Source organism: Cetorhinus maximus, chromosome 6 (genome assembly GCF_964194155.1).
Source record: "Cetorhinus maximus chromosome 6, sCetMax3.hap1.1, whole genome shotgun sequence".
NCBI classification, from domain to species: domain Eukaryota; kingdom Metazoa; phylum Chordata; class Chondrichthyes; order Lamniformes; family Cetorhinidae; genus Cetorhinus; species Cetorhinus maximus.
Genome location: NC_135884.1, coordinates 84,262,059 through 84,277,076, shown reverse-complemented (window position 1 = coordinate 84,277,076; position 15,018 = coordinate 84,262,059). Strand labels below are relative to the sequence as shown.

At 40.4% G+C, this 15,018-nt stretch overlaps 1 protein-coding gene across 3 annotated transcripts in view; it reads right to left on the bottom strand.

The window, feature by feature from the left end:
• sf3b3 (splicing factor 3b, subunit 3) overlaps nt 1–15,018 on the bottom strand; it is a 52,974-nt gene that overhangs the window by 14,792 nt on the left and 23,164 nt on the right. For all 3 annotated transcript variants that reach the window (XM_078543929.1, XM_078543928.1, XM_078543930.1), the window contains exons 10-18: nt 14,518–14,683; nt 14,118–14,213; nt 13,374–13,446; nt 8,344–8,495; nt 5,382–5,537; nt 4,674–4,829; nt 2,477–2,620; nt 1,120–1,242; nt 150–304 (exon numbers count right to left, since the gene is read on the bottom strand). In XM_078543929.1, coding sequence (XP_078400055.1) covers nt 150–304; nt 1,120–1,242; nt 2,477–2,620; nt 4,674–4,829; nt 5,382–5,537; nt 8,344–8,495; nt 13,374–13,446; nt 14,118–14,213; nt 14,518–14,683 — 1,221 coding nt within the window. The remainder of the gene's footprint in view (nt 1–149; nt 305–1,119; nt 1,243–2,476; nt 2,621–4,673; nt 4,830–5,381; nt 5,538–8,343; nt 8,496–13,373; nt 13,447–14,117; nt 14,214–14,517; nt 14,684–15,018) is intronic.

Here is a 15,018-nt window from a genome sequence, read left to right as displayed (position 1 = left end):
CAAACAAAACACTGAAGAGTGATGCTCTTGTCCTTGCTTGACGGTAAGGGGGAAGGAGATGGAATTGTCTCCATATTCTATCATTCAAGCCACCATGGAATTGTTCCACCATTTCATTGTTCAGGTCGGATTTCTTTTGTGAAACTTACCTCAGTGTGTTGGTGGAGATTGCCACAATACCCTCAGGACACTGCTCAGATGCAAAGCCAGATGCATACTCTAGAGTTTCATAGGACAAAGGTGTCAGGTGAAAGCGAGATTGGTATGAGTAGCTCAGCCATGACCTGCTGGACATGGCCAAAACCTACATGGGGTTAAAGAAAACAAATATAGAATCAAAATAGCCAATACCAATGAGAGAAAGCACTGCTCAAGGTCAGTAACAAGCCAACTTTAAATCAGAAACATTGCAGTAATCATAAGTTATCAGGTGAAACACGGACTGAATGTATCATCATTTTAAAATTCACTTTCGAAGATTGGACAATCATAACTTCACTGGATGCCAAACTGCAACATCCCTAGAAATTTTGTAACATTACAGGGCTGTTTCCACACTTTTCTCTTTACCAAGAATCCAAGATCACACAAAAAAGTGCTCCTGGGACCCTAATTTGGTAAAACTACTTTTAAATATCCAGTCCAGAAGCACAAAGGCAAATCCAGATAGCTGAAGGTACATGCTGTGTACTGAAATTACTTTTCACAGATACACAGGACAGCTAACAAATGGTTTCAGCTCTGAGCATTTTTAAAACACTGGGATAGGATGAAATCCTTCAAAGAAAGACATAAAATAAGAAAAGTGACTGGGAAGGAAACAGTGAACAATTGATCAAACTTTGAGGAAAGTTTAATGCAAAGCAAAATCGTGGAGAAGAAATGCTAATGTAATTGACAGAATTAACCCTGACATGTTCCTGCCCCCATCAAACATTTCCCTCCAGGCTGCAAGATTCGCTATTAGATTTTTGACAATTTTTTGCTTAATATTACAGCCCATGATCAGCTTGAACTCTTTGCCTCTGCACACTACCAAAAGTGACACTCACAATTTCATGTCATTATAGTCCAACCCATCAGTCTGTGAAGGTCGGGGATCTAATTGAGCACACTCACCGCTTCTTGCCCTTGCATTCTGACCCTGAAAAGCTTGACGGGTCGTGATCCGAGATACCTGGTCCTAGTATCAGACAAATCTCCAGTGACTGGGTCCAACACCGTCCTTAATAATACTCCGTTCTAAGACAACCATAGAAAATTCTTAGAATACACAACACCAGGAAACTATCTCAGCTCGGAACAAGGCACAAAGAAATGCAGCAGCACATCCAGAATTCACATTTATACCTAGAGACTTGCGGTCGGTGCCACTTGCATAAATAAAGCAGCCCCTAGACCCGGACGGCAACGCTGAGTTGGAGTGAATCCTGACACAATGTGGTACAGTCAGGGCCCTCACACAGCAAAGCCCTGATTTCAGCTGTGCTTCTTGGGCATGGCAATGACACAAAGGTGTGGAGCAGATGCCAGGGACTTAATCCACAGTGAGCAGAAAAGGAGGAACCAAAGAGTTAACAAGTCATTCATGTGCATCTCCAAGCAGTAGGTTACGGATCGTTTTAAGAGAATTGAGAAGCAATTAGCCTACCCGTCCTCTTTAGTGCGTTCACTGCTCATCTGGTGCTGCTCCATAATCCAATCAAGGAGCTCCAGCACCCCCTAAGCCGTAAGATCGAGTGGGTTATTATATCATTTGAACCCTTAGATTATAGCCTTGCATAGAATTAATAGCATATAACAAGTCATTTGGCACGACTGGTCTAAACCTGTGTTTATCCACTACAGAGTCCCCTCTCACTCTATTTACTTAAATGTACCCTCTCAACATATCCTTCAATTCTTTTATCCCCCATTCACTTAACTAACATCCCCTTAAATAAGTAACTATTCACCTCAATTACCCGGTGTAATACAAGTTCCACATTCTTACCACTCTGATTAAAGATGTTTCTCCTCAATTCCTTATTAGATTTATTCGTACTTTTTATATTTACAGTCTTAGTTTTGGATTCCCCCCACAAGTGGAAACATCTTCTCTACACCTAACTTATCAAACTCTTTCATATTTTTAAAAGCCTCCATCAATCACCATCCAGTCTTCGCATTTCTAGAAAGAGTCATAAAATCCGTGGCCTTTAAATGGTGGAGGAAAATTGGTTTCATAGTTTGGGCATCATCTTTTACTAGTAGCAGGGATCACCACTGACCGGCTGCAAGATTTCTCATGTAACTGCAGCACAATGGGGTCCCTCAGTGAATGATTAGCTCTGGCAAATATCATCACACATTTAGGGTCTAACAGAACCCAGAATTATAGCGCAAAGCCTATTCCTAGGGGTTATCAAACCAAGAATGTTACACAACTCATACGCAGTAACATTCCCTAACACAGATAGCTGTTGAGTTTACTCACCTGTAAACCAATGTTTAAGTACAAGAAGCCAATGGAACCCTTCTCTCCCAGTTCATCCTGTTTTTCTGCACCCCCCATCTCAACTATACAGAGAGATTCAGGCTGTGCGGGAAGAGCTTGCATACTGAGAGGCTGCAGGCAGTCCTGAGAACGACAAAGACGACAAGGTTAATATAGCTCCCTAAATAGGATAATTGGTGTAGTATCTGCAACGTGGACCAGGAAAGCCCCACATTCAGTCTTTGGTTTGTGTAGTCAGCAGTGTTAAATATTCCTATAACTTTAGCAAGATTTTGAACATTACAGACTGACTCCTCATCCAAATGTTTTAACATCCATTAGAGGTAGAGTGCAAAGTTAGTCTAGTGGGGTTACTAATGTTCCCACTAATTTTCCTTTGTTGTGCACGGCCTGTTTGTTGCATTGCTGATTGTCCCTTTAAGGTTATTGCATTCTTGTGAATATGCGCAATCTTAATGGGAAAATTGGTTGTGTGCAGCTTGTCTGTTGCACTGCACAGCTAGAACAAACACTGGTTAGTGCGGTCAGTGAGAGAGGGGAGCTGAGGGCCAACAGATCTTCATCACATCATTGTGCATGAGGACAGAACTAAGACAATAAAATGTACACTTAGCTTGGTGAAAAAGAGGGCATAAGATCAATTCAAAATATTGCCCGACAAATCTATTTTCTTTCCTATTTTCAGAAATCACGAAGGAAGATCAAGGCTGACAACACAAATCAGAAAGTAGCAATTAGAAGATACCAATCTTAGGTTATAAAGCCACTGGGCTGTACAAAGGAATGACTGAGGTGGTACCATTTAGCATTGCAGCCCAGAGAAACAAAGTTAGCAAGGGAGCCTGCAATGATGAGCCTTAATTTTGAAGCAGTGTGGATGCAAAGAGAAAAGTGAATTTTGGAGTAACAAGGAAGGAGTCTTGACCATAGTAGTAGCCAATAAAATAGAGGAAGACTGGACAAAAATTAAAATGCAGAGGACTGAAGGCTAGAGATGAAAGGGGGAAAAAAAAGACAAATTTTTCTTGTGCAAGTAGTATTATAAAAGCTTCCCCAAATACGAGAGCATTATTTCTGCCCCGAGTATGTGCGGGTTTTAGTTGGAAGGCGGTGAGTGGAAAAGACATATTCAGCAAGGAGAAGGGAAACTTCGTCAATAAGGTAGATTTAGGGGATGTGTCACATGAAGTTAGAGATAGTGGGATCAAATAATGTTGATAAATAAGAGACACAATATTGGAACCAAACACAAAAGGTCGGGGCTATTCAGTGAAAAGATTAATCTGAAAAAGCAAGTTAGGATTCTGAATGCTCACCAGTTCTTCTGTGCACCATTTCACTAAAAGGGAGTAATTAAGTTAACAGCTCTTCAGAGGAAGAACAACCTTAGTAGTGTAGTTTGTCTCCATATTTCTATCATTTTGGTATTTAGTGGTAGGGATGCGATCGTACAACAAGCTCCAAGCAGAATCTCCTCTCACCTCCCAAAGGTGCTGACTCTTGTGGGGTTATTATTCAACTAACAGACTAAAAGAAATCCCCACTTCATATTCTGACTGAAGTGTTCCAGCCCTAAATTAGAAGGGCTCCCATTCAGCTTCCTGGAAGGCTCCCCACCCGCCAAACAAGGGAGTGGAGGGCTTATTTATATTGTCAAACCTGCCTTATGATCTAGGTTTCACAGGCTACACTAAATACGAGACTCAACTGATTACCAGTTTTATGTGCTTCTATGGCCAAACCATGGACAGGCTTGCAAGAAGCACTTTCTAAATCTCCAACCTCTACCGCTTAACATATCAAGGGCTTCAGACACATGGGAACACCACCACTTGCAAGTTCCCCAAGTCACACAACATCCTGACTTGGAAACACATTGCCATTTCTTCACTGTAACTGTGTCAAAATCCCAGACCTCCCCTCCCAAACAGCATTGTGGGTGTACCTACACCATGCAGACTGCAGCGATTTAAGTAGGTGATTCACCACCACCTTCTCAAAAGAAACTAGGGGTGGGGAATATATGCTGGCTTTGCCAGCAATGTCCACATCCCATGACCAAAAAAAAGTTTTATAGAATTATTTTAAAAGGAAAGGGGGTTAGTAACAGTGCAGTAAGAACTACTACCCATTACATCTAACCAGCTTTACCAAAAAGCAAATGGGTAAAACTTACCGAAGGGTCCAGAGAAATAATTCTGACCGTGTTGTCTATGAGACCAACAGCCAGAAATCGAGAACGCTGCTCCCCTGGAGGTACATTTGCTAAACTCATGCAGACCACATCAGTTGACATCTCTTTCCGCTCCGTGTACTCATTCAGTTGTCCAGACTACAAATAAAATTTTGCAAACATAACACATGAAAAACATACATAACAAGAACAAGCTTATGATTGTAACATTAACTAACCACTAAAATAATCATTTTAGATACAATTTAATTCAAAAATATGAACGTTTAAATTCTGCTCACCCACCTTCCCCTCCATTCTCTTTTGTCCCCCCATTCTAGAACTTACCTCACTGCCTGATATAACCTAATCAATGCCTTCTAAACATTCAATCTTTTTCTAATCTGCTTTCCTCTTCCTCTTGACTCCCAGTAGCCACTTTGAAGTGAGAAAAATTTTCAAAAATGGGTCTTGAATCTAAAGCTATACCTTGTTTCAGAATGTAGGGATAAGCACTGCTACTGCTGGGGAGTCTCTGACACCTCCTGGTTGCTGGCTTTTAGAAAGCACCGTTGACAGCCGAGGAGCAGGCCACAAATTTCGAAAGGGACAACTTTTAAATAAAATGAGATGCCCACCCAGATGCTTGCCATTTTATATCAAGAGCAGGAATTTCTAACTCTTTATCTGATGTATTAATGCCTTACTCACTGGATCCATCTCAAAGTAGACCAGTTCCCCGCCTGTCAGAGCGATCACCACCTGCCGCTGGTTCACAGCACATTTCACAATCGTCTTTTTACCAGGGGTCTTCCACTCGTTGACTCTCTTATCAGCACGGATGTGACGGATCCCATCAGGGTACACCTAAAAATCACAAAGGGAGCTCGGTTTTCCTTGGGCTACCTTATGATGCACGCGTTCAGACCCACCTTACATTGACTCTTAAATGCAATCCAAAAACCCCAACTTATAAAAGGCTTACATTGCACCAAAGCACAATATCCTTTAAAGAATGCATTAAGAAAAATATTCTCAAGTCTTCTGCCTCTTATTTTGGATGATCAATCACAGCAAGAGATCTGATGACTGCAGTCTGGTTTATCATAAAATTACAGCACTCAGTGGAAGCTAATTACTCTAATTCAACTTTAATTTGTATAATTCTTTTCAAATATTTCTCATTTCCTTAAATATTAGAGTTCCTGCTTCAATGGGCAGAATTTTGCCCTTGGTGGGCGTGCGGGCCCCACCGCATTTTGAGTGGGCGGGCCAATTACGGCCCGCCCAGGGGGTTACCCGACGGAAAGTGCTATGTGCTTCCTGTGCGGGGCGGGTGGGATCCCCAGCTGTCAAAGAGCGCCCTGTTCCCTGAGACTAAGTGCTGTCTCAGGGAGATTAGTGACAGTCTAAAAAACTTAAAAAATAGAAAAATAAAAATATTATTAACATGTCCCCCTCATGTGGCAATGTCACACAAGATCGGACATGTTAATAAATATAACATTACATTTATTGAAGTTTTTAAAAAGGAACATGAAACCTCATCCCGCCAGTGGATGAGGTTTCATGTATTATTAGAAGCCAGCTGGGGCTCCTGGCCTGCCCGCCAGCCTTAAGGTTGGACGGGCAGGTCCTTTAATTACTTTAAGTACCCGGTCAATGGCCTCAATTGGCCATTGACAGGTCGGCGGGTGGACAGCTGATTTCGCTGTCCTTCTGCCTTCCTGAAAATTTAAAGGGGCTGGGATGACGTCGGTGGTTCCTCCCAACGTCATTTTCTCGTTGGCGAGCGGGCCCCGCCCCCAAATCGCCAACAGGAAAATTCTGGCCAATAGCTATGTTTTAATATATATATATATATATATATAGATAATTTAAAAAAATGTAATATCCCTATTGTTCCTCCAGTGATAATCCAGGTCTAATCTGGTTAAGAATTTGTCAATCGGTGAGAAGCATCTTTCACTATTTTTACACTAAAAACTTCTGGCCAAGTTCAGCTCCATATTCCCTTCAGAGGACAGGGGTTTCTTCAACAAAGCTTTTGCTGAGATTAAAAACTTACTAAGGATAACAAAGACAAAAAACAATAATGGTTGGGAAGAGGAAGAGTGATTGGAAAAGAAAGATAATGCTCCAAAGAAAAATCTATTATGTTATTTTAACTATTAAACAGCTGTTCAACCGAATGCCTTTTGGACCGTATGGGAAAGCAAAATCAACTCCACATTTAAAATGCGCCTTTTCTTCCTAAAGAAACTCCTCTTCAATAAATCAAGTAATGTTTTTGCATGCATTGGAACAGCAAGCCATTTGGATGCTTGAACTGGCACCACCAGACAATTAGATTATCGCTGGTCCGTATTTTAATTCCATCATTCTGACTTGGTTCCGTAACTTTTAATACCCTGACCTACCAACAATCTGCCAATCTCAGTTTTAAGTTTTCAACTGACTTAGTCTCAACAGGTTTGTTTTAGCAGGGGATGGGGAAATTCCAGACTTCCATTACCCTTTAGGCAAAGAACTGACGCCTGGTATCACCTCTGAGCTACCTAGCTCTAAGTTTAAGGTTATACTCTGTTATTCTGCACTCCCTCCCACCATAAACTTATCTCAAGTGTACAACACTTTAAATACATCACTTTTTAATCTTCTATACTCAAAAATATACAATTCTAGTCTACAGAACCTGCCCTTGCAAATTAACCCTTTCTGCCAAAGCATTATTCTGAGAGTTTGTCACTGCATCCTCCCTCCAAGACCAATCTATCCTTTGAAGTGTAGTGGCCAGAACTGAATACAGTACTCTAAACAAGGTCTAACATAGCTTCAGATAACTGTATGACCCCTTTGCATTCCAGACTGCCGAGATAAAGACAAATATTTTATTAGTCTTTTTAATTATTCAACTGATACTGTAGCAGTGTTTCAATTAACACAGGGGAAATCAGGTGTTTCAGCAAAATACCAAAACAGGACTGTGAAACTATCACTCCACCCAAATGTAAATTTCCCATTTTCACTAAGATTTTAGTGCACACACTACTGAGATGCAACATTTTTATACTTAAGGACTGCAGCGTTAAAGAAAACCAGTTGTACAACTATATAGATTCCGTTCTGTCACCCTGAGGTATTTTGAGTCATCAAAAACTGGGGGAAGTAGTAGTGGTTGGTGGATCAGTGCTGGTGGAAGGCAGAGGAACAATTTGAGATGACCAATTAAACATATCTCGCCTAAAGCTTCGCCTAAAACTTCTACACTAAAACAAAACAAATACTCCTCCTGGTGCTATTTTCAAAAAAATAATGGCCCAAAATCTATAAATTGCATACTACATATTCTTCAGGTGACAAGCTGCTAACTGCACTGAAATAAAGGCAGATAGGTATGCAAAACTTAAAATATTGCAATTCAGCTCAGCTATTTTATGGGAACCAAGTAAATGAAGCCATGCCAGTGCACCAATCACAGCTAGTTACAACACTTATGAAGGTGCATCTTACCTATAGGTCTTACTGTAAACTGGTGAAAAATTACATTTAAAGGACTTATTTTAACAATGCAAGCATTATAGGCAGGAGCAGAAAATTAAAGGAGCAATGGGAACTCAAATATAGCTGAATGTGGTACTTCATCAAACCAAATCAAATTCTATACCCCTACCTGGACCAGTGCATCCTCACCAAGCAAGGAGCAGGAGAGGGTGGGGGTGGTACCCAGAAATCCAGAGTCCGTCACTTCCTCTACGGTCTCACCAATAGACAGTACCAGCGTGGCATTCACGAAAGACACAATGATGTATGCATCATACTCATCTAAACACACACAAAAGAAAGGTGCAAAATACACTTGCAGGTTAACATTCAACACTATGAAAAAGTGTATTACCGGCAAATTCAATTATGAGATTAAAAAGATTTAAGAGTCATTTACGACACTGGTCATTCAGCCCATCAAGTCCATGCGAACTCTGTACAGCAATCCAGTCAGTCTCATTTCCCCATTCTATCTCCATAGCCGTACAAGTTTATTTTCCAAGCGTGCTCATCCAACTTCCTTTTGAAATCATTCATCATCTCCACTTGCACCAACCTTGTAGGCAGCAAGATCAAAATCCACTCGCTGTGTAAACAAGTTATTTCTCACATTTCTTTGCATTTCTTACCTAAAACTTTAAATCTGTGCCCCCGGTCTTTGTACCATCAGCTAATGGGAACAGCTTTTCTTTGTCTACTTCATCTAAACCTGTCATAACCTTGCACAATTCTATCAAATCTCCACTCAATCTTGCCCAACTTAACCTTGCAGCTAAAATCTCTCAACCCTAGTACCATTCTGCTAAGTCTCCTCTGCACCCTCTCAAGGGCCTTCACATTCTTCTGGAAGTATGGTGACCAGAACTGGATACGGTGTTCTAGTTGTGACCCAACCAGAGCTTCAAAAAGGTTCAGCCTAACCTCCCTGCTTTTGTACTCCATTCCTCTATTTAAGAAGTCCAAGTTCCCATATGTTTTGCTAACTACTGACCTTTAAAAGTCTATGCACATGAACCCACACGTCTCTCTGTCCCTTACACACTTTAGAACTGTGCCATTAACTCGTTATTGCCTCTCCGCATCACTTCACACTTCTCTGTATAAAATTCCATCTGTCACTTGCCTGGCCATTCTGCTAGCCTATGACCTGTTGCAATCAATTGGTATAATCTTCACTGTTTGCTAAACCTACAAGTTAGTTATCATAAGCAAACTTTGAAATTTTACTCTATCCCAAAATCCAAGCCATTTATAAAGCAGTGGTCCTCCCACTGACCCTTGGGGAACACCTATGTCTACCATCCTCCAGTCTTAAAAACAACCATTTACCACAACTTGCTGTTTTTATCCTTAAGCCAATTTTTAAAAATTCAAGTTGACGCTGACCCTCCTATTCCATGAGCCCCAATTTTGTAAACCAGCTTTTTGTGTGGTACTTTGTCAAGAAATTTTCTTACAATCCATATAGACAATATCCATATATTCCCTTCATCAACCTTCTCGTTACTCCCATCAAAACATTCAATTGGATTAGTCAAACAATCTTACTTTTACAAATCCATGCTAGCTCTCCTTAATTGCCTCAAACCTCTCCTGTTGATTTTATTTTTTTCCCTGTTTATTGTTTCTAAAACCTTACCTAGCACAGATGTTAAACTGACTGGCTAGAGTTGCTAAGAATGTCCTTACATCCTTTCCTGAACAAAGGTGTCACATTTGCCACTCTCCAAACCTCAGGCACCTGTGTCTCGGGAACATTGGGAGATTACAGCAAGCTCTTCAGCTATCGTCACCTCCGGTTCCCTTAACAACCTACGATGCAAGCCCTCGAAAACAGTTGAGTTATCTACTCTAAGCATAGCCAGTCTTTCTAGTACATCCCACCCATACATTTTCACCCCATTTAATCTTTAAATGCATCTACTTTTCATCTAATTAAGGACATTTTAAACTGCAATTCATTACTGTATTATGTGCGTTTTATTTTTGTTGCCCAAATATATACTCCCGCCTCACCTCAAAATATCAGATCCAGATTAAAACTACTTATGACACTCATACTTTCACTGAATGGAATTAAACTGCCCCTTTCAGTATTCAGTCCTATTTTGTTTTTCTCTGCTAAGAGATGATGGGGGTTGGTGGGGTGGGGGGAACAATGTGATTAAAAGAAACATTTGCGTTTTTCCCAGCAAAAAGTGCCATAGTAAAGAAAAGCCTAAACAATGCTTGTAAAGTGAAACAGTCAGATAGGGAGCTATTTTCACCAGAATACAACCAGTATTTAAATGTGGGGCCATTAACTGAAGGCCAAAGCAAAGGGACACAAGTAACCAGAACAGGGACCACAGTGACTTGAGACTAGCAGGCAAAACGGCTAATATTAAAAGGTTTCCGAATCAGGACCTGGAAACATTTTTGTGGGGAACTCCCAGTGGCTGTTCACTGTGAGGACAGGAAGGTTACATCTTAGAACAGTAACAAGTATGTTGCTAAACTGTTTTATAACAAACCCTACCTGAGCATCAGCAAGATAAAACTAATTTAACCTCACCTCAATAATCTGGGGCTTCCTAAACTAATCCTGTGCTAGATTTGGGGATTCCTTGTACTTTCCTGGCTAATTCTACAAACCCTGCAATCTACATTTCCACTATTCCACTTCATAAAGGCGAACGGTGAGTCTCATAAGTAATCCGTACTCTGTTGTATGAACCAAACTCTGACATAACAAATGCTGTAATAACTAATTGTATCACTGCTTAACAAAATTCCCCAAATAAGCCCCAATATCTGAAATAGTCAAATTTCCCACACCAAATCAGAACAAATATTGCTTAGTATATACAGATGTTAAAACATAAGCATCCCCTTAACTCCCTCACCGTCAAATTTAGTGTTGTCACTAGGATTTCAGGTACAATTAAGGCCAAAAGGAATGTCTATGTCAATTTGAACTGTGTAGTACAATAATAAATCCTGCTCTTCCAGACTTGAATTACGTCTAGTGAGGGAATTTTGAGCAGCATATTAAGGTTGAAGTTGTGGTGGTTCCAAGAAGCAGTTGCAACTTGAAATGATAAGAACTCTCAGAAGAACGAAACATTGCAACATTAGAGGGCATTTTCTGTGTATTGATATAAATGAACTACATAAGCCTAATGACAACACTGATACTATTCATTGCTGATCCTTGTAAAATTCTATTGTTAGGGTGGAAGGGGGATGTCACAATTATCCAGTCAACATCGTTTAGTGTAGAATATCTGCATCGGCAGTACTTTGCTTCACGAAATCACTGGTTAGGACCGTTCTTTACAATGTCTGTCCTAAACCAGTATCCAAGAGGCCCTATCAGCGGGTACGCACCTAGAGTGAGTAGCACCTTCCCCGGCCACCTGTGGGAGAGAAACAGAGGCTTGGTATTGGTAGAGATTAAGCCACCACATACCAGCCTTGGTTAGTACTGCTCTTCAGACTCAAAAGAGGACAACCAGGGTACAAACTGCAACAACAAAAAGATCACCTGGGCTAGGCAAAATCAATATCAATAAAGCAACTATGATTCTAAAATTATGGGAAACTCAATGATCAAACTGGTGCATGTAAACACACTGCGGTGATGCAATGGAGACTGTAATGCCACCACTTTCTCAAGAGCAATCAGGGATGAGCTACAAATTATGGCTTATAATGGGCATCTTCAAGTCCAATTTGAAAAAGGAATATATTCTCATTAACAAGTCAGCACTTCAGCCTTTCTATTACTTTAGCATCTACCAGCATTAAGATTGCTGTAGGAATTCCAAACATAATGCCTCCCAATTAAATCTCAGAATATTTTTGCCATACGCATAAATTTCCTATCTGTTTTCTAGATATTCCTGGGTTGTGATTTTGAACCAGTGATTATCATGCATTCCAATTTGTAAATGTAATCAAGGCCACTATGAACTACTGGGTTTTATCATTTACAGGATGTGCCCAGCCCGAGATCATTATTGCAGTTTTCACATCTGTACATCTTTCACAAATTACAAGAAATACAATGGCAGAAATCATAGCATGCCTTCCCATATTAACTCCAATTTATGCTCCATTACCTAACCTCAGCCTAGCTAACTGAAGAGAATAATCAAGAGAAATACACTGGGCTAGAATGGGAAAGTCATCCGATGGTTCACTCATGTTCGCCATCTAGTGGCAGTAGCTGGAACGTGCAAGTGCACAGATTTTGGATGAAGATAGGATCATGTTCAACTGCAATACCTCCCAGTCGCACAGACTGTTGATATCTATCTAGGCCGGCGCATGAATAATGGCCATGTAGGCAAGATAGTTGAGGATTGACAGCGTCTGTGGAACTGAACCATATGCTACTATGAGCCAACACCACTTGGAAAGGGAAGAGAAAAACAGGATTAAAAACACTAAAATTAGAATCAATGTGAGACTTTGAAAGTAAACATGAGTGTATATAAATGAACTAAACTGTATTCATTATCTCCTTTGAAAGTGTGTGGCTTTCATGTGAAAAATAATCACAACTTTAAATAAACTGTGTTTCACTGTCAGATGAATGTGACTCAGTTTAATCCATCCATTACTTTCAACAATGCTTTTGACATCTATGGATTTGATCTATTCTGTAGTTTAGAAGTGTTTAACTCTTCAGTCATTACTGAATTTTGGAACCAGGACAAAGCTGGCAAAATATGTATTTACAGGAATGTAACGAAAGTAAAAGAATGGCAAATACAGGAAACCGGAAAGATTTTATAAATCAGTGAACATTTTGGGAGAGGATCCTTCACACAACAAAACCCCCCTTTTCCAGCTGTATCTTTATGTTTGTTTTATATACATTTTATTTCAGGGTTGTTGCACAGGATTGTTTTATGAAAAAAGGACTGCAGAAAAATTGTTTAAAATTAAATCTGTAACACCAAAGGGTTGTAACTCCCAATGTGTTAAACAGAGTGCATGTTCAACTATGCAATGAGAGATATTTGAGAGATAAGAATTATTGCTTTCTTCAAAGAATATTATTTTTGGAGAATCAGTTGCCAGCACCACAAATTTGCTGGACACGGTTAGGTGAACATTACTGTACTATGGCCAAACAAGTTTCTGCTCCACACATTATTCAGGTCATACCTTCCACGTGTCTTCTTACAGTCCATACGGCATTAGGGTTACCGGGCAGCTCTGAGACAGCCATTTCTGATACCTGTCAAAGAATGAGGGGGGAAACTGAGCACATGCCCTCTACATTATTTTATAAAAATAATTGCCTATTTTAAAGGACGGTTCAAACACCTTGCATCAGTACAGGGAGGTCCTATCCAACACTGAGGGGGAATGAAGGATGTGGCTAGGGAACAGAGGATATACAGAAGATAATGGTTTCAGTCTTCCTAATATTTAACTGGAGGAAGCTTCAGCTTTCCTAACATAAGCAGTGTGATAAGTCATAGGTAATGGAGAGCTCATGGACTGCTGAATCAGAGAATTAAAAACTTTCCCCAAATACTTTTCGGAGAAGAGACATGATTCACATCATTTAATCAGCAGTACAAACTGTGCTCAACCAAGCTTGATCCTTTCCTGACCAGGCACAGCGGGGGTCACTGAACTGCCATCAGGAATTAAAACCTTGACCAATTTCTCTCCACTGTCCCCTCCCTCAAGTCCCGAAACACTAAAGCTAGCTTCCCAACTGAGATAAGCTAACTAAACAGCGCAGATGAAACCTGGGACCTTCTAGTCAGTGTGGCTCAATTACAGGCTGCTTCTACCAAATTAGGACTCAGGGAATCTCACCGTGGCTAATTAAAAATACAGTCACTGGCGCCTTGGCGACACAGCCTGGTACAACCCAAAATTCCATGGATGTCATACCTCAAGACCATGCCTCAGGACTCTCAATGATGACCGCGGCCCTCTCCCACAGGCAACATATAGTTGAGGCGTGTCTTCATTGGCCAGATCAGCAATCTGCAGTTAAAAACATAAGCAATAGCTAAACATCGGTGGCAAACATAACTGCCATGACAACCCACGGATGGCTGAATCAGAGAAATAAAACTTTCCTCAAATACTTTTCGGAGAAGAGACATGATTCACATCATTTAATCAGCACCTTACACAGTGGTCATTAATTGTGTCAAAATAAAGCACGCAGCCAAAACCTGCAAGCCTACACAATCCAGGCGATCTGATAGCTGGTGAAACAAATAAGAGTCCAGCTCCATTTAAGAGCACCTGCAAAATAAAGGATTTTGGATGAATTATTTTATACCTGGCATGTCAAAATTGGTGAAAGGCTGTCCAGCTCATCCACTAGGACCAAGTTCTTGAGAGGTCGTGGCTGAAAGAAAAAGGTATCTCCTTCTTCCAAGGGCATGGCTGAGGAGAACTCTGGCTCATCGTCATCATCTCCTAGATGTGCAATCTGATAAAGGTAACTGAAACATGAAAGAGACAGCACTTACTGATCTGCATAACAAAAGCTTTCTGAATACTATTCATTTTTTTTAAATCACACCAACAATTCTTGTTTGAACTGAATTTGAAATTTCAGAATCCCTTCATGGAAATTGTGCAGAACCTGTGGATGTTAGGTCAGTTGAAATTTTAAAGACTGACAGGTAAATTATTGTTGGGTAAGGATAACAAAAGATATGGAGTAAAGACAGGCAAATGGAATTAAGTATGGGTGAGTCATATGATATGACTGAATGGTGGAACAGGAACAAAGGGCTGAATAACCTACTTCTAATCTTGTGATACACAAAGGAAG